General features: G+C 39.9%; 1 protein-coding gene across 39 annotated transcripts in view; it reads left to right on the top strand.

Moving 5' to 3' along the window:
* The window catches only part of LRCH3 (leucine rich repeats and calponin homology domain containing 3), a 62,456-nt gene extending 38,474 nt beyond the window's left edge, over positions 1–23,982 (top strand). Inside the window, exons 11-23 of one of the 39 annotated variants that reach the window (XM_023932994.2) lie at positions 1,499–1,594; positions 2,001–2,052; positions 2,189–2,329; positions 3,561–3,608; positions 4,727–4,780; positions 7,772–7,852; positions 9,137–9,208; positions 10,031–10,079; positions 10,572–10,685; positions 11,269–11,387; positions 12,896–13,033; positions 15,130–15,207; positions 20,415–23,982. In XM_023932994.2, the coding sequence (XP_023788762.2) occupies positions 1,499–1,594; positions 2,001–2,052; positions 2,189–2,329; positions 3,561–3,608; positions 4,727–4,780; positions 7,772–7,852; positions 9,137–9,208; positions 10,031–10,079; positions 10,572–10,685; positions 11,269–11,387; positions 12,896–13,033; positions 15,130–15,207; positions 20,415–20,543 (1,171 nt within the window). In that variant the 3' untranslated portion in view covers positions 20,544–23,982. Of the gene's footprint in view, positions 1–1,498; positions 1,595–2,000; positions 2,053–2,188; positions 2,330–3,560; positions 3,609–4,726; positions 4,781–7,771; positions 7,853–9,136; positions 9,209–10,030; positions 10,080–10,571; positions 10,686–11,268; positions 11,388–11,768; positions 13,034–15,129; positions 15,208–17,473; positions 19,817–20,414 lie in introns of those variants that run through there. The other 38 variants (XM_023932991.2, XM_023933003.2, XM_023932997.2 and 35 more) reach the window with 38 other exon arrangements.
* The last annotated feature ends 68 nt before the right edge of the window (positions 23,983–24,050 follow it).

The following is a 24,050-nucleotide window of genomic DNA, read 5'->3' on the forward strand; positions in this document are numbered from 1 at the left end:
TTTGAACATTTGTTCAAACGTCAACATGGAAATAATTAGACTTTACCAACACTGTTTTCCATGATAAATCTGAAGGAAATAGGAGAAGGCTGGTTAGCTGGGGAGAGCCGCTGTTTACACAGACAGATGTTAATGATACAGGAAGTTGTAGTTCAGTAAGGTATCCAGTGATTTCAAAATTTAACTTAAGGATAGCAGCAGATCTCCATGCAGAAGTAGTTAATCAGCGATCTGAATGATTTGTAGCTTACTGTGCTGCAGCAGAGTAAAATTTTTAAGGCACTAAAACCAGAACATGTTGTTATTGCCTTCAAAATTGTGTAAAAACAGACATATGATAATGAGTAATTTTTTGTATTTTAAACTTGTATTAGTCAAATATTTTATTTTGTGGCAACCACAAGCTGTCAAATGCTTCCACAGTCATTCTGTGCAAATGCCTTGGCAGGCAGCCTTTTTTTTTCTTTCTTTCTTTCTTTAGCATGCTGGAGCCATTAAAACTCTGAAAGTTGGATGTAACACAGACTTCATCTCTAGAGTACTTATATTAGTTGATTCAATTAAATAAATACAGTTTATGCCTCTGGACAGACTGTGGTGCATTCCTGATGCAACAAAGCTGTGTGTACTCTGCTCTGAAGACACTCCTTGGCACTGAGCTGAACCCAGTCCTGTCTGTTTAAAACAGCTCTAAGTAACGGGTTTGTCATGTGCTTCAGTGCTAATTTAAGTAACAGAGGAGACCTGTAACATATGGGTCTTCCACATCTCATCTCCATCAGGAAAAGGCCCTAAGTGTGCACACAGTCAGCTGGACTGACATTTTTTGGAAATGCATGGTTAAGTGTGTCTGTGTTCCATGGCTGCCCCAGGAGCAGAGGTTGCAGAGTTTAGCCTGTCAAGAGTAAGCTCCTTGATTTCCATCAACTTTGTTTCTAGACAGCAACGTGTCAGGCTACATGCTGTAGGCTGTGGACCTTGGGAATTGTTTCAGTGCTAACATCTGCCTTCCAGCAAAGAAATGATTGCAAAATTTCTCTCTCACTGTTGATACGATGGATAAGAGTCAGATGGGTTTTTGTTTACCTTGTGACTTTGAGGGCTTGTGTCCCTGGCAGTCACCTGATTGGTGAGGAGCAGGTTTGTGCTGAAAATACCAAAGGGTCCTGATGTTTAAAAATAATTCTGCTCTTTCCAGAGCAGAATAAGGCCTGCAATAATACAAATATTGTTTTAAAAGAGAGAATACATCTTTGTGTAACCATTAACCATTGTTAATTAAGCAAGTTATGTTTAGTTATGAACTGCAGTAGTTGTGATCTGACTTGGTATCACAATGTGATTTCTTTAGTCCAGATTTCACTTTTGTGATTATCTGAAGCTAATTGTTTGGGCATTTCTCTCACAAAAACAGTTGTAATCTATAATGGAATTAACCTGACAGTAGTCTATGTGCATCAGTGGCCAAATCCCCTTCCACCTGCTGTCTTACCTGCAGGGATACAGATGAATTACGAAGACCTGAAACTCTAAATTTGATGCAGGACAGAGAGCATCACCAAGTACTAAGGAATTATGTGGACAGGACAGAGAGGTAGGGAAAAAGAAAGAGAGTGTTTCTGCAGATTCATTATTTTATTTTCCCCTCCCTCAAATAACCATACTATCCTCTAAATGAGGATCATGTGAGAAACTCCTGGTTTGGTTATTCTTAGAGAATGGGTATGAAGTACTGAGTGTCTCAATGTAGTAGGCCAAATGTACAATCCCACTGGTACATCTTGTGCTGTAAAAAAATGTTATTGCAATTCAGGAGAAGAAATAGAAATTACTTCACAAAATCTGTCATTCATAGTGAGTTAAATCATCAGCACAGCTGTTAGTAGACAGTTACTCTTCTGATTTGATCAGATGCTTGTATGTCACTGACAATTCATTTTTGCAAAATTTTTATATTTAAGCTTAAAAGTCTACTTACTCTCTGTTTTTGCATTTGTCAGACCCCTGCCTGATTCACCTTATTTTCTCTCGCTATCAAGTCACCACACCCAGGTAACACATAGAATTCAAATAGTTTTGAATGAGTTTGTGACAAAACCAAACTGATGTTATCCATAAGACACGGGGTGTTTCTCCATAACCCATCTGCAGCTCTGACTTCACAGCCTGATGCCCTTTTTGATTGCAGGTGCCCAACACAGATTCTGAGCTGCACCGCCGGCACATCGAGCGCACCCGTCGGGAGGCCCAGCTGGCAGCCCTTCAGTACGAGGAGGAGAGGATGAGAACTAAGCAGATTCAGAGAGAAGCTGTCCTTGACTTTGTTAAGGTGCCTCCTTTTAGTATCTACTTCATACTTGATCTTTTCTAAATCCCTTAATTATAACTAATTGCCATGGTAATTACTGCTTGTATGTTATGCTCCTGGCACTTTATAAGGAATTTGGACAAATAGCATTTAAGTCCCTTAAGTGTTGATGCTGTAGCTTAACACAGGCAAAGCTAGAACTGGGGAATAAGATGGAAGATTTACCCAAAATGTGATTGTTGAAAAGAATTCTGATTTTTGCATATTTTACCTAATTTTCTCAATTTTCATTTGCATAGATGTGATGGGATTGGTTTAAGAAAGAAGAGGCCTTTATCCAAGCAGGCATAGAGGCAGTGTAATTTTGAAGACAGATTTGGCAGGGAGTAAATAATCATACACACAAAAATATAATGCTGCCTCATCTATTTTGCTATTTTGTGATAATAAAATAAGTTCTGTGAAGTGTGGGTGCAGACCTGTGGTACATCAGGCACTCACTCAGAGCACTCTATCTTCACTGTGCATTCAATATGAAGTCTTCTGCTTAACATGCCAGTTTATTTATATGATAGTTGATTTAAATTTGTTTTGCTGATTGCTGTTCAGGTCACTTACCTGAATCTCACCATCACAAATGTAAGAAATGTTATGGTTAATATTTATTTTGGGTTTAGGGTGGTCTGCAGAGAGGTAAAGGGTGGTTTATTGCATATATTTAGTGTATAAAGTTAGTTTAGAAAAAGGGTCTTAGGTGCCTGAAACTAGGCTTTTCATACCAATAACTTTACCAAGCCCCTGGCACTATTTTGTAGTAAATCTGCTTATTAAAGATTCAGCTCAGTCTTTTAGTTAAAAATTAAGCTTATAGGATGCATGTTGTTCACTGATGAGTCTCCTGGGGTTTTTGGTTTCAGTTTGATTTTTGGGTATTTTTCATGTTTCCTTTCTTATTCATGACCGCTTTATTCTCAACAGTTAAATTCCTCCCTTGGGTTGTATTTTGGGTTCATTATGCATCTTTCATATGCATAATTAGAAATTTTTGGTTGTTTGAATGTGGAATAAAGGCTGCTTTTTTACTGATATCAGGGAAGTTTCAGCTCAGTGAAATATGCAGTTTTCCCAATGCATGTTCTATTTAAAAATTAAGACTTCTGATTTAAAACACTTTCAAGTTATGCTGGTTTGTTCTGAGCTTTTGTTTCTTTATGAAATTATTTTAAATTTAATTTTTTCTTTTTCTGTGTAGCAAAAAGCCTCCTTAAGTCCTCAGAAACCAAGTCCAATGGATAGTGAGGTAAGAGTCCGATAAGAGCATTAGTAGGGATGTCAGCACTTATTCTTAGCTCTCCATCAGAGTTATTTTCCTCATTGTGGGGAAAACACCTCAAAACTGGGTTATAGCATAATTTTTTCACATATTATTAAGCCTTGGCTGGGTTTTTTTAATGGGGTCAGTCCACTTTTCTTCTGTTCATGTAGATTGCTTGTCCAAGTGTGTTGTTTTATTGTTTTTTGTACTTTTTCTATGTTCTCTGCAGAGAATACATTTAATGTTCCATTTTAACCTGCTCCTTGTGAGCAGTATAGTTTATATTCTAAGAGGAGTGTTCAGTCAAGTTACAGTGCTACAGTCATCCTTCACAGATCAGTTTTTCTCCTGTTTCCTGTTATTAGATCACCAGTTGTCCCAGAAATATTAAGCTTTAGAATTTTGAGGGTTGTCACAAAAAGGAATAAATAGTTTTTAAGTTGTTTTTTTCTACTATAGTTTTATAGTAATATAGTTTCCATAATGAAAACCAGGAATACAAATCATACAAAGCTCAGTCTTCTAGAATATACAGAGCTGAGCGAATGACATCTGTTCACTCTCTGCATCAGGTTTCTGCATAGTGACAGCTCTTCCACTGGTTGCCATCCCCACCTTCGTCCAGAGAAAGATAATTCACTTGGTAGTGTTAATCAGATCAAAACTTTCAATATAATAACAAATACGATAGTTCTTAAGCAGCATTTTCCAACTAACTCATGTTAAAAAATTACCAAAACATGGGGTAATTGAAATAGTTTTTGCTCCTCTTTCTTCTTAATGTTTTTCTGTTCTTAATTTATTCTTCTAAAAGGTTCTTTGTTCTACCAGAGTAAGCACTGTGAATGCATAGTGTTCTGTATTTGCTTGACACAAGACAGAAAGCAGAATAATTGATTCCTTAAGCAATAGAACTGCGCTGTAATTCCTGGGTCACGTGGCTGTGTATTCCTACAGAGTTACAGATACTTCATGGATTGTTTTAAAGAGCCTCACAGTGCTATAAGCAAGCAGTACATGTTCCAAAATGTCTGTCTGTTCGCATACCGTGTTTCTGACATTGTGTGTGTTTCTGACATTGCTCCATCTCTCCCACCTCCCAGTGTCCCTTTCCATCCAGAAGGTCTCAGCATACTGATGATAGTGCCTTGTTAGTGGTAAGATCCTGCACGTAATGGCCTTTTTCTGTAGCAGATTCTAGAGCATAGAAATGACAACATGTTATGATTGTCTCAGATTAGACCAACTGTTTTAGAGCTAATCTAAATAGCATAAAACATGACCATCTCCTTTGAAAAGTAGCTTAGCTGTGAACTATGGTGTTATGAATATGTCAACACTTTTGCTGTCAGACATTTGCTAATAATACTATGATGTTTTTCTACAATATAATTAAAGCTTATCTTTTGTTTAAGAGCAGAAGAAAGTTACTGATAGTAAGGAACAGTTTCTAAAATGAAAAATTCACCTCTAGTTGTTCTGGTTTGATTTCTTCTCCATTCAGCTTGCTTTTTGATGTGCTCTTCAGTGCCAAGTAAGCAATTTTAATGCTTTATAGAATACAGCCTTCTATTTTAACTTGTCTGTGTCCTGCACATGGGGGTTAGAAATACTTGGCACAAGAAAAAAGTGTTCTACTTGTGAATGCTACAAATCATGAAATACTTCTCATACAGTTTTATTGTTTATTAGTGCAAATGTCTTAAAATAATTTCTTTTGAACACTTACCAAAAATAAAAACATGTATGCACATAATTCATGTTTTATGCTATTTCTTCCTTTGTGGCATCTTAGCAATGTAGCATAACTAAAAATCTAATTAATGTCATAATCCATGTCTAGAAAATTAAGAATACACCTGATTTGCCTGCTGTTGCATGAGTGCATGCCTAGAATTTATTTTCTTGATTTATGTGCTTCCATTATCTGCCTAAATTTTCTTTAGGCAATGCTCTTGGTTAGAGTGTCTCTCTCCTCAATGCGTTGGTCAAGATGTTTACTGTGTCTTTATTCAGACTTTTTGGGTTTTCTGCTTTCATAAGACTAGCCCTTTGTGAGTGAGAAAGAAAGCTTAAAATGTTAGAGAGAAATTTAATAATCATGTTGCTGTTTAGAGAACTCCCTATCAACAAGCATATTAAAATGTGCTGTCATAGGTCATAAAAAGCAAGAGAACAGCAGTAGTTTGGGTTGAGATGATTTTCTGTTGTCAGTGAATTTGTCTTTGGAACATACTTTAAAGACACATGTAAGAACCCCATTTCTATTTGATTGAGTGAACACATGACTTTTGTTGCAAATTAAGATTCAGAATTTTCGGAAACTACCTTGAAACTGGCTTCCATTGCTGTTTGTTTCCTCTTTTGTCTTTAACCAAGTTACATTCTTTAACTTCACAAAAAGAGTGATCAGGCTGGCAGGGAAGGATTGAAAGCAATAATTTGTTTTCATTTTTCTTTTTATTCCTCACATTTTTCAGCAGCACTAAGTTATAATAGTATGTGAAATGCTGCGGTTTCTGATCTGCAGCTCTCTTCTATGGTGGAAATCCACACTGTGCCTAATGATCACATATGTCAGGGCAGCAGTTTCTGGCAATTACTGTAACTGGAACATCAGGCCCATACTAGCTCATGAATTTGTACCATCTTTTGTTTACACAAATGTATTTTATGTGATAAAAACTTGTTCACCTTCAAGGAAAGGGTCATCAGTTTGCTTTAAAAAAAAAAATAAGGGTTTACATTGCTTTTACTTTTTTATATTCTATTGCATTTCATTTAACATTTTCCATGTCCTTACAGGTTTGAAATTTAGCTAGGTCCAATTTCTGAGGACATAAGGAAAAGCTTTTAAAAGTGCTAAATCTAATATGTAGTTAGAAAGCAAGTGAGCTTTTATTTTACTACTTTGCTCTTCTGGCATTGTTACTGCTTTAACAAAAAATCAAAGTTGTGAATCTCATTTTTAGAATCTTTAGTTTTTCTTCTGGTCATCTTGTTGCTGTCTTTAATCGCTAATTAAAATTAAAATGTATTCATGTTGCACAGGTTACTCTGACCATTTCCTTCTGTTTATAAACAAAGTCAGGACAGTTGGTTTGAAGTCTCAGAATGATTGCCTATACTTTCTGTGAATGTTAATGGTTCAGTTTAGTTGTAGTTTCTCCTGCATACCTGTGATTTGGAGTCTGGCTGTTCATTGCACACTGTGGTAGATTTCTTTGGGTTGACCTGGGATAGATAACCAGACTAAGATTGTTGAAGAAACATAGTCACTGGCCTCTCTGAGAAAATAGGTTTTGTGTTAGTCAGAACCTCTTGCTGTTCTCACAAGGATAGTTCCATTCATTAGAGCAGAGATTACTTGTAGAGCTGGTATCAGGCTTTTTCACACTTGGCTGATGATTTCAGCCTTCATTGCTTCTAAATATCATTTTTTTCCAAATATCTTCTTGTTTTTCCTATACTGTCCCTTACAAGGTTAGTACTATTAAAGGGGTGGAAATACCCAAAACATCCTCTCTAACTGCTGCTGCATTTCTCTGTAGTGAAGCCCACAAGGTGCTTCAGAAGCATCAGACAGATGCTGTGACCTGTTGCTCTCACAACCTTTGTGTCACTGCTGCCTTGTGCTCCCTTCCTTGTGTTGTTTTCTTGTTGTGGTCTCAAATGTGGCCTGAGGATGTCATATTACTGTTAGCACATAGGATCTCTGAAACATTTTAAGTTAAGACTAAGTTTAAGTTAAGCACCAGAGTGTTACAAATAATAATGGTATGGGTAAAGTAAGCAGGACTTACGCAAACTTGTACCCTGGAATTTTCTCTCAGACCATTGGTATTCATTTGTGTATTCAAATGCTTAATAACCAAATTCCCTTATAATATCCTTATTTGGTCCATGCAGAGTTCTGGTTGGGCTCTCCTTTGGCACTGCCTGTATCTGTAGTTGTTTCTGGCACAGGGAAATTTTTGTGACTTCAGTGCTAGACCTAAAGAGTGCGTGCAGCATGTGTAGAGGGTGGTGTCAGTCTGAACTGCAGCATCCTGGCTCCTTCAGTGTTGTGGCTGGCCTTCCTCACAGTCGTTCTTTGCCTCACTTCTTCCTTTTTTCCCCTCTCTTTCTTTCCTTGCTGTCCCTGACAGAATGGCTTTGAGCCTCTCTTTGTGTTTGAGATTGACAATAACACCAATACCATTAAAAGGAGGCCAAGCGCTCGCAAACAGGTGAAGAGCATGTGATGTGTTGGTGTTGTGATTGCCCCTCCCTGTGCTGTGTTCCCTTCCCTCTGCTCACTGCTGGGTTTGTGCATAGGGACCACTTCTTGTTAGTCTGTGTCAAGCTTGCCCTGCTCTTTTCCTACAGGAATAAGCAGCTGTTACAGCCCACCTAGTTCTGGATTGTTTTAGTGTTCTCGTGTGCTAGCTAATGTGTTGTCTAAGTCAAGTGATATTTGAAACTCTTAAAAAATAAAAAAATCCCCACCATTTTGGCTCTGCCCTGCTCTGGAGAAAGAGGCAGTCTTGAGGATCAGCTGTAAGTCTGTACAGGTCCTAAAAACATTTGTGTTTAAGGCTTGCCACGAGTGTAAACTTTCCCTTCTAGTCATTCTGGCTGTGCTCTTCTGAAGTGGCAGAATAGTTGCAAATGTTTTAAAAACTAATTCCTACATGTCTTTCACTCCCTGTAGTGTTTCTAGGTGTCATTTGATGTTCTTTCCTGTGCTGAAATGTCACTTTGCTGTTTGAGTGCTGTTTCTGAAAGCATAGTGAACCATTCAGTCCTCAAATGTTAAAGTTTTGATGGTGCTATCAGCAGGACATAGGATTTGGCCTTCTAGATCCACCTGTCAGTGACAAATAGGGACAACTACAGCCCCTGTTCTATAAACAGGAAAAGTTGATTATTTGGCTGGTTTTGATATTGGTCATAATTGAAATGTGATTGCACTTTATTTGTGGCAATACTGTAAATCCTGACACTGACATCTTCCCCAAGAGTGAGATTCTACCCAGAGAATCTCATTTACTTTGTGTGTAATCACAAGGACCAGTTGTGTTTGTGGCAGATACAAAGTGGGTATTACTGAGCCTCTTGAATGTGGGTTTCTCTGATTTTTCAGACATGCATAGCATCCTCAAAACATTAAAAAAGAATTCATTTATTTATTTTTAATGGTGGCCTAGAATGAACTGTTGTAGGGTAAAATTCCTTTTTTTCTCATGGCATAGGTGTTACTAAAGAAGCTTTTGCCTCAGTTACTGTTCTTAATTCTGTTTTTAATGTCACTGTATTATATGTAAAAGAAGCACTGTACCTCCCAGAAAGTTCAGGGGGGTAGGAAGGCTTTAACTATAGTTCAGCAATTTATATGTGTTGCTTGTTGAGTGTTTCTGAGAAGTGATCGTGATCACCTCTTAATTTTTAGCTTTGCTGCATTCCACCTTTGTGTATGACCTGTCACCTACTCACTAATTCTGCTACTGCCTTCTGTTTCTTTCTGCATTCAGTCACTTTCAGGGTTGAACCAAGAAAGCTGTGCTACTACCCTGCCTAGTGCCTCTACCTTCAGTCCTGTCAAGGTATCTCTTGCTATTATCATTCACCACTAGAGCCAACAAAAAAATCTCGGATCCACTCATCGGTTTTAACAGGTGTTAGTCTGTCAGCATCTAATCAAAAGTTCAGGTAGGGTATGAACCTGATTCACCTGATTAAGCTGTAGTAGGTATTACCTCATCTTAGCTTTAGGCTGTGTCTATAGGAGGCCTGATCTATAAAACATGGTAACCAGTCTCTGCTCTAAGGGATTCTTGGTTGTCTTTGATGTTGCTTTTTCTGTACAAGATTATTTACTCTTGATCAAGTTGAGTTCATCGAAAGTACACTTGTATTATTTTCCTGTTTCTTTCTTTTCTGTGGAAATTGCTGTGCTGAATGCATTCCTCACAAGAAGTCATTAGTCTGTGTAAGCACTGTAATGAAGCCACAGTGTGTTTCACTGGGGACAGATGTTCAGTAAATAGCAGTTCTGCATTAGCAAAGGTGTCAGAGGAGTATCCTTGTCAGGGCTGCTGTATTGTCAATTCTGCATGTTGCTTAATACCTGTTTTTTGGTGTCCCCTTTCACTTCAGGTTAGAAGGAAGAGTTAAGAATGATCTGGCATTGCATAGTCAGTGTTGTTTCATCTATCTTTTTCCTAAGGAAAAAAGCAATTGTGTCATTTCTGTAAAAGAAAAATACTTTGTCTCTGCAGGGATAAGACTTGGGTCAGCATACAGTGTTTTTTCTTATTTCTCTGAAACACATTTAGATGGTTGGAGCTTTTCTTAAAACACAGCAAATTAAAATATAGTCTTTCTAGATTAGGACCATTCATACTCTTTTGCTTTTTTGTTCACAGAGTGATGACAGATCCACCATCTCCCCTGGCTCACCTACTGCTCAGACAGGTAACAGGGACAGGAAAAAAATTCTGAAAAATTAAGATCAAAATGCCTGCTTGCTTATTTGTCCTATGAAGAGAGGGGAGCATCTGTTCCTACATCTATGGCACTACTGTGTGCAAGAATTTACCCAGTTACTTGGGCCTCCTTAGAAAAAAACACAAGGGAAGAGACAACAGGGGTGAAGCATATCCTTAGGCAGAGCATAGGGTCTGGCTGGTTTAGGCCTTCATAGAGGCTTTGGCACATAGATGCATTCAGCAAGAGTCAGAACAGTTGTTGGAATTGGTATGTGGAATGTGCTTTGCATGCAAGTGTCCTTGAAAGTGCCTTTTCCTGCTCTGCTTTTATCATGCACGGCTGTAATTTGTTTTGTCATCATTGCATTAAAAGTTTTGGTTCTTTTTAATTACCACATTGCTGTACCCATTTCCTATTTAAACTCTAACCATTTCCTTCTTCCTCCTTCCTTTCCTGTGCCTTTCCACATTTGTTTAGTCCACCTTTCCCCTCCATATCCTGCCCATGCAGCCCCGCCTTCCTATAGAAACCCTTCCCAGCGACCTGAGAGTTTCCTTTTCCGAACAGCTGTCAGGGATGAAGCCAAGAAAGGTAGGTTATATAGCTCAGAAATCAGCTAGTTTTGCTACATTATAGTGACATCTGCATTACCTAGGGCTTGCAGTGTTTTGTTACTTCAGGTCTTTATCATCAAACTACTTTTTCCATTTGTAGATAGATGACATCATATATGTTGTGAACAAACAGAGTTTTATTTAGAGATGTCCAGTGTTCTTTTATCACATCTGTGGAAGTGTGAGAATTTGCTCATCCCAGTCTGCACTTAGACCTTTGCCACACTAGCCTTCAACAACTTGATAATTCTTGCATTGCCCAGTAGCCTGTAACAGCATTGGAATTTCTGGAGAAAGACAGAACCATTTCAACGCACTCCATGTGGCAAAACTTTGTTGTCATTTGTGCATGATTATTATCCAACAGAAAGATCAGAATCTAAACAGTGAATGAATTGTGTTGACATCTCATTTAGGTTGGTAGACCATTAGTTTGATTAATAATCAAAGGTAAGAAAAAGGAATGTAATGCCCCCATTCTGGAACTTTGTGTGCAGTAGCAAACAACACAGAGCCAAATTGTGCTTAGTGGTTTTCTTTCCTTCATGCTGCTGTTTTAGCCATTGCTTCATCCTCTACCCGTGCCTTGTCTCCTGCTAATGATTCTGCAGACCCTCGAGTGAGACAAAACTCCAAACAGCGGGAGGAAGAACTGGAGCTGATAGAGCAGCTACGCAAGGTAAGGGCTGCAGTAGCCAGAACGTGGATATAGGAGGAAATGCATTTTGTGACCCTGCTAAATCTGCTAAAAGTTGTCTTAGGGACCACTTTCACTGAACCAATATGGGGCACAACTGACCAAAATTAAACAGTGTGGTACAGTCTATGTACTTCTTTCAGATGGGTGCAGTGGTGTTCATTTGGTTGGTTGTGGTAGATAAAGTCAGCTTCAACTTCTGTATGAAAAACTATGTCAACTCCTGCTCATGAATGTCTGGTGAACTCTGCTTTTATGTGTGTTTCCTTTCTTCCTTATAAGCTTTCAGTAAGGATCTCCCTGGAAAGTTGCCTTTACTGTCCCCTTTTAATATCTTTTTTTAAATTCTTTTTTGCTATGAAGCTGACAGAAAAGCAGATGGAGTGCAGAGACTGCTGCCAGTCATGCTGCCATCATGGTTTCCTTGTGTGCTCTAGATCTGTCTGTTGATTCTTGCCTTATCCTGAGTTAAGTACAGAACATTTGAGCCACAAATGTTTCTAATATTTATGCTTTTTGTCTGCCCAGGGGCAAGACACTCCTGGTTTTTGTCCAGGTACAATGACAATAAACAGGAATATTGGAAATGCTACATGGCATTAAGGTACTGCTCTGCTTTGCCCCAAACTTGTTTCTGCAGAGCATGAAGGGATTTCTTGAGGTGCTGTAATTAATTGTTTGAATTTTCCAAGTAAAAAGAATATACTTGTTGAAACTAATCTTAAAAGCCATAAGCATCCAAGATAGAGAAAATTCCCTCTCTTTGGGAGGAAGTGTTGAAGTAAGGACAGTCTCCTTTCTCTGAAGGAGAAAGATTACTTGGTGATGTTTGCAAACCTCTCTTATGTTATCTTGAACTGTTTTCTATGTATTCTGTCTCTTGTTCTGCTCCCCAGCTAAGCTTTATTGTTTTTATAATACTTAAAAAATGAGATACAGTATTACAACTTGGTGACATTCACACAGCATTTCAAATTAGTTTGAAAGCTTGAATTGAATTTCTGTTCATTCTCTTTAAAAAATGCTAGCTAGCTTCTTTTTACAGGATTGCTTATACTAAATAGTTCAGTTTTTATTTAAAGGCAAAATTATTGTCTTGACTTTTGTTAATTGTATTATCCTCCAACCCACAAAGACAATTATTTTCACTTCTCTTGGCAGAACCATTCTCTGAGAATATGTAGGGTTAGGAATACTGTTCCTAGATCCTGATTTCCATTATTTTTGAATAATGGTTGTATTAGTACTGTGCTGTACAATGAAAACTGTTCTTTGTTGAACTCAATTGCTCCCAGACTGTGGCCAGCCTTGGGCCACAGTAATGCGCAGGGCTTTCCTCGGGCTTATTCAGAAAGCTGGTTGGAAATGCCATGAGGACAGACAGAGTTGTGATGCAGGAACTCTGCCCCATATGAGCTTGTGCGGAATGCCCCAGCTGGAAGAATGCAGCTCTCAGCTCCCCCATGTGTGTCCCTGTCGGTTTCCCACAGAACATTGAGTCGCGGTTGAAGGTGTCACTGCCCAGCGACCTCGGGGCGGCTCTCACCGACGGCGTCGTTCTGTGCCACCTGGCCAACCACGTGCGGCCCCGCTCTGTCCCCAGCATCCACGTGCCCTCACCTGCTGTTGTAAGTGTGTAACACTGACACTACTTTAGAGCTGTCCAAAGTGACATCCTACACAGTCCTGTAATCCAGGCAGACGCTAAACTCAGCATTCTCCTCAGTGAATGTACGTGACAAAAAATAACCATCTGTGCTGTTTAAAAAAGGTCTGCAGTGTCACTAAATGAAATTCTGTCTGGGTTTGTTTCATTTAAAGGAAGTTACTTCTAACAGCTTTTAAGCAAATGTTAACATTTTCATGTACTACCTAAGCATATTAACTTCAAAATTAGTGAAATACAAGACAGTTCACCGTGAAAACCGAAACAGGATATTTTAAAAGATGAAAATGTCTGAGAAGTTCAGGAAAACATAGCAGGGAATTACAAGTAGGATCCCACTACAAAAGACAGTGAAACCAGGCAGAGACCAAGTTGATTCCTGTGTCCACTTCATAGCACTACAAATTCCTCTGCTTAGGAATTTTAGCAGAACACACTCAAGACACTTGGAAAACAGCATCTCCTGAACAAAACAAATCTCATCATACCTTTGTGATAACAGGAGAAAAAGGTGGCTGTGTCAGGGGACTGTGGAGAGCATTGCAGTCTATTTTGTAGGGAAAGCACGGAGTTAGAGAACGGTCAAAATCTGTGAGATAACAGCAGATTATTTATCCAGTTTGTGTTTGTGGAAGTCAGAAAGTTCAATGAAAATGTTTCAGATCAGCTACTTGAAAGTAATATGGACAGGCAGATTGCTTGTTATGCACCTTTAAATTGTATGAATAAGGGGAAAAAAACAGATTGTTCCTTGGGGAAGAAGTTGAAACATGAACACGGTCTTCACTTAGTCTTCGTTTGAAGTGAGTCTTCATGTTGGTTGGAATCTGAAGTGGCACTTTCAGGGCTGAGAAGTGTGCCATTGTGGTTGTGTCCCTGGGACTTGATGTGACCAGGCAGATGGCCCCATTATTTTGAGAATGACTGAACTGGACACACCAACGTTTTAGGCAGACTGTGGGATCATTTCAAGCAAAGGCAGGGAGCCACTGCTCAGGAGACTTGTGTCAGTGAGATCTTTTCAATGGCCTGGTTTGATGTGCAGCTGAATGTTCTGTGTTAAATCACGGCTTTGTCATGTGAATCCCAAGGAAGAGGCAGCCTGGAGTCACATGGCTCCAGGAGCAGAAGAGGCCATCACATCCTGCCAATCCACATCCACACACACAGGCACAGTGTGATCTTTGTACTCCCTTGCACCTTTGGGAGAAAGAAGCCAGTGCTGGCCTTTAACCTGCTTCCTTGGTGGGGAAACACAGCACATGAAGGAGACAGAAGAAACCCCATCACTTACAGAAGTGTTGAACACCTGGAGACTGCTGCCTACTGCTCCAAAGCGTGTTCACAGGAGAAGGGAGTTAGTGTCTCTTGAACCAGAAAAGAATAAGCTTTGAGAGCAGGCAAGACAGAGCCTGTGCTGTGGTATGTCTGAAGAGCTGTGAAAGCTGCAGAAAAAAACCTTAGTAGAAAAAATGCCAATGATTGCAATTCAGACAGCTCTATTAAACACATCTACAAGAGGCTGACAAGCAGCAAGCTTCACTTTCAGTCTTCTGACACTATTTTTTGGTTTAATTTAGCCTTTATTTTTTTACCTTTTTTTTAATTGAGCTATGGTTTGATATTTATATAGTTTTGCATTATAGTAATCAAGAACACGCTCTAGAATGCTTCATGTCTCGAAATTGCTCTGAAATCACAGCATGGAAGCCATGGATGTGCATTTCATAAAAGACATTTTTTTAATGATTATACTATAGTCACTAGAAATGTTAGCCAGTTTTATATAACACTGTGTATATAAATATTGAACTTAGAACTGTCCTTTTTTTAAAATCATCCAGCATTCATAACTTAGCTTTTCATAAAACAGCTTTGAAAACTGGGATGGTTTTCTAAGAAAAGCAAACTTCAGCAGAGCCTGCTTTGAATTAGATGAGCTTATGTCAGCGCTGTTTCTGGCAAAGAGATTTATTAAGAGTTTTATTTAAATAAAAAAATCAAAACCTTTTAAAATGTTGCCAGTTAAGAACACTGTATGCCTTTGCTCCTTTGCAGCCTAAACTTACAATGGCAAAGTGCAGACGAAACGTGGAGAATTTCTTGGAAGCTTGCAGAAGGATTGGAGTGCCTCAGGTATGTATTTCTGCTGTCCTGATAAAATGTTTCAAATGCAGTTTTGCCTGGTGCTTCAGAAAATAAAACATTCTTTGGAATATTAGATTAAAACAAAATGATTAAAAGTTTAGAAGGTTCAGGTACAAGCTGTCCTGCAGTATAGATCGGACTTACCTTGCATGGTCTTCCAGAGCAAAGTGAAGCCAGATACAGTTTATCAGAGTATAGTTGATAGAATTTATATTTTAGTACAGATTCACTTAAATACTGTGCATCGAATTCATAATAGCTGATGGATTTCAAGTCTACCTTTAGAACTGGTAGTTACATCTTCTCAATATTAGGTATGTGAAAGCTTCAAAGTGGGATAAAATCTGGACGGTGGTTTGCATGTGGTTTTTTTTTATCCCAAAGCTTTTCATGTTCCTTCACAATAATTCTCTTACATGAATGTCTCTTCCATCTTACCAGCAAGTCACAGAATTATTTGCCTTTCTCTGATGGTAGCTGTCTTTGCATAGTTCCTACTTCTTTTGTTATGTACTGGTGGTAAAAAGTCTGTCTTCCTTGTCCCCTTTGGAAACTTGTAAGATCTAGGAGGTGGACACATATTAGAGTCCATCTTTATCCCGTTGGTCTAGTTATCCTGTTTTTATGCTGTCCTGTCCTTTGCACTTTGTCTTATTCAGCAGCTGTCTCAGTACAAGTAGTTTTAATATATTCGATTTTTCTTAATTTCCCTTCCAGTGCACTAATTGATTTGGGTTTTTACATTGCTGAGCATTGGTGTTTCTGTTGTAGGTGCTGGTTTTTTTGTATTCTGAAAGAGAGAAGTAGACCCTGTGACTCATTTCCCAGCTACATCTAAAGGCAGTTCTTAAGTCAGTCATGTAGAATTTTCTGGTGTTTTCAGATCACTTGCAGACATTTGAGCCACTAGGGTTTTAGGATAACTTACTTATTGAGCTGCCTGGCAATTTCACATGGCTCTGTGGTGAATCATGTTAGAAGGGGCTGGGGAGTTGTAAGTGATCATTAATGCTGGAAGATCCTGCACTGCTTTGGTCCTCTAAAAACATTTGGACTTTCAGTCCCAGCAGAACTGCACAATATAAATTAATTTGGGGCATTGTGCAATTCTATCCCAAGCTTCCCTATTTATAGCTCCCTCAAGTATGAAGATAAAATTTTTATGGGATTGCAGTACAAAGAAGATCACTGGAATGACCCACAATCAAAACCAAACACAAAGGCCAATCAAGAAAAAGTCCCCTGTAAACCCAGGCTGCTCAATCTGCTACCCCTACTGTGTAGGGCCCTACACAGTTTTCTCATATATCTTGTTTTAATGTGAAAGAGTTCAAGGAAGGTCTGTCTGGGAAAACTTAGGAAAATACCCTCCCTAAACTCCAAAGCTGCTCTCATATGTCTGCATTACATCTCTGTTGAGATGTGAACATAAGATACTTGCATGTAAGAGTGGCATGGCAGCCTAGTATGTTTTTCTTGAAAAATTGCCTGCAGGTTTTTCATTTAATTTCCATTGTAATTGCAAAAATAATAGGATTTCTGAAAGCAGAGATCCATGTAGGAATACTTGCCTTTTAAGGGGAAGGCTACTTTCAGAAAGGGCTAATTACAGGCACCACAACAGAGCATCAATTTGTGTAGGACTTTGGTGATTTTAAAGCACTTGGATCAAAGGAAACCCTGAACAGCTGAACAGCTTGATCCATGCATCTAGATTTCACTGATTAGCAGTTACCTGTGGGAAAGGGACACAAGAGACACACAATGGGAATAGTTACAGAACTCTTAAACTCTAATTAGTAATAGATATTTCTGCAGAATGCTGCATTCAAACATCAGTTACACATAAATAATCTCTTGTCCTGCTGTTTTCCTTAAGTTACATGTGGAGGCTGAACTTTGGTGAGTACTCAATGCCAGCAACATCTCAGATAGCTGTAACATCTTCACTTCTAGAGAAAAATGGGTTTCACTAAGGCTTGTATAAACCGCTGTTTTTAACGACAAGGAGTAGTTACATGTTGGAGCTGGAGAGGTGACAGGCACCTCACTGAACATTAAACACTGACACTGAGCTCTTTGCAATGAGAGTCTTGCAGATTTCTATGTGAAAATTAACCAGCTGTGATGTGCTTCTCAAATGTGTAGGTTGTATCTGAGATGTCTGATAACTGCTTCGTGGATGTTGCTATGGCTAACTGACTGACCTTTTTTTTCTGTCTGTTTTCCCTTCCTGCTCACACACTCTGGACAGGACAATCTTTGTTCCCCTTCTGACATTCTCCAGCTAAACCTCAGCGTTAAAAGAACAGTTGAGACTCTTCTTTCCCTGGGGACAGATTCAGAAGAATCCAGTCTCGTGTCTCTTTCCGTTCAGCTCTGGGGCTTTGTGGTGTTTTACTGTACTCTAATGCTAACGCTCTGTATGTTCTATCGCTGGGTCTTTTTTCTCTAGTGAAGGATAGTGGTGCTGCTTCCTCCCTTCGTCACTCCAGTGCTTGGGAACAGATTCTGGGCTTTGCCAAGACTGTGTGTATGAAGTGCTTTGTTTCCCACGGATGGGACAGAGGTGACAAGTACGATGTGGAAACATGTTGGTGCACCCACACCACCATCCGTGACCCAATTCCCATTTGTATTTGCTGTGTTACATTGAGCAGATGAAATGCTTTCCAAGGGAGGAGGTGCTGTCCCCGGGCTCAAGTGAGGGCTGAGGTCAGGACACGTGGTGCATGCTGTAGTCTGCTGACCAGTGGTGTAGTGAAAACTGCAGTGTCAATTTGTGCCTCTGTTCCCCCATCTGTATAATGGGAAATGCAACCACTTTGGTAAATTGCCTGAGGATTATCTGATGAAAAATGTTAACAATGTGAAGTATTTTTTTCAATGTCAGTGTTCTTGATGCAATCTCACAGTCTTAGGAGACATGGTCTGGTATTGTCCACAGAGCTTTCTAACTGGTTTGGTTTTTTATCCCCAGTCCTTTATCCTGCTTCTGAGCACATTTGATTTCTCAAATTTATAGACTCTGCTGTATTACTTTGAGTCAGGATTTTTTAGAACAACTGTCAATGAATCCTGAACTACTTGAACTTGATAGCAAAAAAAATTTCAGAGAAATGGAGCTCTTCAACAGCTTTAAGAGAAAAGTGTTCTGGAACAGAAAGAAAAATCTTTATGATCTTGTCAGGTGCTACAGAATGTCATAGCATTTTACTGTGATCTGGATACAAACGTGTTGAATTGTCACTTGATCTTGGGAACCCCAACCCAAGCTTGTTCCATGCTTAGTCTCTTCTTTCTCTTACCCTGTCATTTTCAGAAACACTTGTATCATGCAGTTGCACAAATAAAAGTCTTGGCTGCACAAGCACTCTTCACTGTTTTACAAAACTCAGGTAGTCTTCCATAAAGCTTCACAGCCTTTCCCTCCCCAGGGAAAGCATCCTGGTGCTTTAATGCTTTAATGTCTCAGGGACACCTCAGAACTTCAGGGCACTCCCCATGTGTGTAACAGACCATGTCTCCTCAGAGTGGAGATCCATTCAGGGAGCTCTGCTCAGAGATCAGTGACAGGTAAGTGTTCAGGAAATGGCTGTTCCAAATGTGTCTTCAATAAAATTCTGTTATATCTGCAAGTGCAGTAAATGGCTTGGAAGCCCAGTACAATTGATGCTGGCATTCCAGCCATATCATGGAACACCTCTGAAGCACAGTTTAAGGTACACAGGAGTTCAGTTGAAAATGGGGTCACTACCAGTAAAAATGTGTTATCTGTATGTGGGTCTCACAAGCTCTTGTACCATGAAGTGAGTATTTCTCAAAGGAGCAAGTAAGAGCTGCTGCCTTCTGTCCAAGTCACACAAAATGTTCTGTCCAAGCCAAACATCACTGAGTAAAGAAGGGACTTTTGACAGGGGGAGATTGTTTTATTTTTAAGTAAGCTATTTTTGTACTGTTTACTGGTATGAACTAAAATGAACTCGGTTCCTGTGTTTCTTAACTTCTAATGAACACTGTGATAAAAGCTGCAAGGGGTTTTACACTAACAGTGCCTTCCAGTTTTTAAATTTTGTTTGTCATTACTGTGTGTGGTATGGAGTCATTCCAAAGCTTTTCCCCCTTATCTGTTTGCATACATAAGAAAAAAGATAAGGCATATTTCCTCAAGTTTACAAGTATTTTCTCAAAAAGCACACTTTTTCAAAGTAATATACATTTGCTGGGAGAAAAATGTATTTTAGCCTGAGCATATGGCTTTCTATGAGAATTGCAGTAGGGGCTCGCTTGTTTTCTCTCTGCTCAGAGCTTTGCGGGGGAGGAGTGTTGGCTGCCACTGTTTGTGCTGAAGGATTTCTTTAACCTCAAAAATCAGTAAATACTCAAGTGATGAAATGCCAATTGATGTGAAAGTAACACATGAAAGATAGTCTCTGTAGCTCTTTAGGAAGGACACACTTGGGTTGTTTTCTGCAGATACAGAGAACTGTTGTAGAGTGAGGATGGCCAGGAGGTGCCAAGGACTTTTGTAGGATGAGGCTTTAACTACATCTTAGACTGAGAATAGCACAAGTATTAATAAACAGTTTGAAACCTCTTTTTGCATGTTGCGTATTACTGTTAATCCTCAGGATGATTTTGGGGGTCACCTGCTAGGCGCTTTGGGAAGGTGGGTGAGTGGTAGTGACTCATTCCCTGCTCCCCACCGGGGTTTCCTCATGGCTGTAGCTGAACAGGCTTGTCCCAGGAGGACTTTCTCCAAAAGGTGTGATTTAGGAAGGAAGCTGTGGTTCCTCTCCTGCTCTATGTTGTAGCACATTGATCGTATTGAAGCAAAGCTTCCCCCTCCTCAAGTTCATCTACTTTGGTTTCATAAACCACTGCCATCTCAGTGTGGGCAGAGATGGAGGACAATTTGCTATTCCTCTTTTATCCCACAGTCCTTTTTCAAATTCTTATTTGTAAAGTTTTCTATTAAAAGAACACAAGAGATTAGCCCAAGGCCACCTTTCTTGAGCAGTCAAGGTCATGGTTCCTTTGTCACAAGCAGAAGTCTCATGTCCTACCCCTGTATGTGTGTGCTGCCTGTCCATAACATTTCATATTTCAGTCACCTTTTGCTTAATTTTTTTTTTCTTTTCAGTTGAGTGGTTTTCATCCATTTTGTTTTTGTCTTTGTTTTGTTCCCCATTCAGGAGCAATTATGTTTGCCTCTGCATATTTTAGAAGAGAAGGGTTTGACACAGGTAGCTGTGACTGTCCAGGCGCTCCTGGAGCTGGCACCCCCAAAGCAGCAGCCACTTCACCACTTGTCTGCTGTGTAAAGACCTCCGGGACCTTTTGGGTTACCTTGGCTAAGCAGAAGGACCTGAAGACTTTACTGCCCATGCAGTGCATCCAAACACACAGAGCTCTGTTCTAAGGAAATGAGTTTCCATGATTCCTGACAGGAATGTTTTACTTCATTTCTCCATTTTTTTGGAGATCACAACAGTTTCCAGTAACATTTTTTTTATTACTAATATTTTTGCCCCTTATTTAAAAAAATGAGAGTTCATTGGGAGGAGGGCAGGGAATTCCAGTGGCTGGCTATTTGGAGCTAGCTGTGGAGACTGACCTTGCAGGATGAAGAAATGGGTTAGAGTTTGGAAAGCAACTCCTAGAGAAATTTGAAAAAAAAAAAAAAAAAAAAAAGTGTTGTGTAGTGGGCACACAGGGAATTAAATTTCTTTCCTTACCCACAGGGTGCAAAGAAATGGAATTTCTTTGCCTCCAAAGAGTGGGTATTTCTATTATTTTTTTTTAATTGCATCACACTATCTTAACCTGCAGTGTTTGATAACAGGGTTGAACCTCACACAACTGTCACTTGCTTTGACAGGTCCTCATTACTAAAAGTCAAAGGAAAAAAAACACTTTTTTTTTTCCCCCAATGGAAAAATTACTGCATGTTTTCTCTGCCAGAAACACCTTAGTAAAAGATACTAAGTCAGATCTGTTCAAATGGGCTTAGTCCCAACAGCATTCTTGCTGGGTTCACTTTCTCTTTGGGTTTTAACATGTCTTTATCTGAACACTTCTCCAACAGCAGTGGAGGGAGATTGCTCCTGTCCTCACATCCCCTTCTGGTGGTTTTGTGGGATCATCAGAATCCTACGCACTTCCCTGCAGTGGGAACAGTGCCAGGCTGCCCTGCTGGTCATTAGAAGCCCTTTGAGCTAACACATTTATGAGGGGCTGAAGCATCCCCTGCAGGCACAGAATGAATCATGTTAAGAGTTCGTTTCTCAAGTTGCCCAGGTGGGCTGGGTGTTGTCAGAGCAGCGTGTGCTAAGGCAGCTCTGAAGGGTTAGACTTTCAGTAAAGCCCTTTATTAGTTGGAGCTTATGTAGAGAGGTATGCTGTTTTTACAGAACTGCTATTGCTTCATTCCTCTTTCCTTAACATAAAAATGGAAATTCACTGTGCAGAAGTGGGAGGGGCATCTGACAAGTTTTGCACTTTCCTGGAAAGCTGATTTGCAAAATAAAGACAGGTCTGTATGCTTTGGTCCTAGTGACAAGGCCAAGTTCACTACCTAGATCAATTAACAATATTTTTTTTCCTCCCCCACAAAAAGGCCTCACAAAATCCAGCTTTCCACTCCTGCAGTTCCTTTGTCAGGTGTTGCCCAATTTAAAGCATCCCTGAACATTATGCTACTAATACATGATATATGAGGGTTCTGAAAACAACTCCAGGAATCAGCCATATTCTCTCTGGGATCTATTCGAAGCAGAATACAGCGAGAGGATTTTATGCAGATAAAGGAAGAAGAAATAGGAACAAATTAGCTAAGAGTCATTTTTGCAGAAGTAAAAACCTGCTGTGGGAGCTGACAAAGACTGGTCTTAGCTGCATTTTTCCCCTTTTGATTTTGTTTCCATTCTGTTTTGCTTCATGTATTTCTTTCAAGGGCCATTGTGGTGCTTGGTGAATCCCCTGTTCCTCATAATTATTCCAGTTGCTTCTTATTGGCATTGATTGGTCACATTCGAAGTGAAGAACACTTGAAAGGTGTTTAAGAGTGCCCAGCTGCAAAGAGAAACCTCCTCCTGCTGGGCAAATGCAGTGCCCTGAGCCCTGCAGGGAATGGAAGTGCCAGGAACTCACAGTACCCACAGGAAGAGCAGCTCCACATAGGCATTCTCACCCGTTTGAGTAGTTTCTGTGTTTCACTTAATGCCATTGGTGAGGAGTGTTGGTCATTCCCACAGGGTTACACAGAGGTGTCTGAAGTGTCTGCTGCAGTTTGCTGGGGGGAAGATGCTGCCACTTGCAGGCAACACCACAGACACAGACAGTGTTCCTGGTGTGTTTGTCTCTGCACGTAATTTGGAGAGAGGGAGGCATTGACTTCATCTTAGTTTCCAACATTAGGTCCCTGTTGTTACAGGGACAGTTGCATTTAGCAGCACACCCATCACAGGCTATTTAAATACCCCTGTTTGAAGAAAACCATTCCCTTCATGGAATTGCGAGGGTGTGGCAATTGTTCCAGCACTTAAGGAAAATGAAACTTAACAGTCAGTACTCAGGTTGGTGGAAATTTTGTCATTTGATTAACAGTAGTTTTTAATGGGGTAGGGGTTAGAGTGTGGCCTGAAAGAATGCCATTTCCTATTGCCATGTGTGGCTCACAGTGTGAGTGGCTTATGGCCACCTGTGGCTGGAGGCCAGGCAGGCAGAGAGCCCCTGGCACCAGGGTACTTTGTTGTGAGCAGCATTCACTCTGGCAGTTTCAGTGTAGGTAATTGTGTTCGTTTGACATTTGTAATCTTATGTTTTCAGGCTGGCAAGCACTAAATCTTGTCCAGATGCTTAAGACAAAAATCCAAACCTGAAGTTTCATCACACGGTTTATTTAATGTGTTACACCAAACCCACCTCATTTCTCTCTTGCAAAATAGGTTGGGATTTTTCAGTGTAGTTATGTGCAATTTTTGTTGTGTCCCATGAAAAAAGTATTTGAAAGAAAACATGTATAAAGTTCTGTTCTGTGTGTTAAAGCAAAGAAGAGATGGTCTTTCCTCTTCAGGGCATTTGTGTTGGAGGATGTGGGAGGGATCTACCTCAGCCCTTGTGCTGCTGGTGTTCCTACTCTGATTCCATGGTGTCACGCTCCATCCTCAAACCTGGTGAGCCCTGAGCAGTGTCTGAGGCTCTGCAAGGTCACACACTCCAGGTGGAGCGGCCCAGGCACTAGGGAGCCCCTAATGGCACTGGGGGGCCAGGGCAGAGCTGGGGGTCCCCCCTTTGAAGGAGAGGCCTTCTCCCCCATAAAGGCCCCTCCCCTGCTTCAAATCCACCAGGGACAACTCTACAGCACCGGAGCGCCTCTGCTGTTCTTGGTAGCAGCAGGATGGCAAATGGCATTCCTTCATGACTATAAATGGTTCTTGGAAAAACTGTTTTAGAAACAGAGGACTTGTAAGGTGAATTTGGACATCAAAAATTCTTTTGTATAGATATTGTGAAGTTCTACAAAGTGATCTAATTTTGTTATTTCTGAAAACAGTGTAAACGTGTAAGTAATAGAGTAAAGGATTTTAAAGCTTCATCCCATGCTGTATGTCTGTAAATACATTCCATAATTTCTGTTACATATAAATGTGTCTGAATATTGTATATTTTCAATTGCCTGTATTCTGCCAGTAGTGTGACCTAGCACATTGATAATATAAAAGGAAACCATGGGTATTTGAAATAAAGTTTTAAAACTTACATGAATTGCAGTATTTCTTCCTGCTGTTTTTCTGTTGCACCAACAAATGTCACATCCTCTGTGTCAG

Source organism: Cyanistes caeruleus, chromosome 10 (genome assembly GCF_971803275.1).
Source record: "Cyanistes caeruleus chromosome 10, bCyaCae1.hap1.1, whole genome shotgun sequence".
Taxonomy (NCBI): domain Eukaryota; kingdom Metazoa; phylum Chordata; class Aves; order Passeriformes; family Paridae; genus Cyanistes; species Cyanistes caeruleus.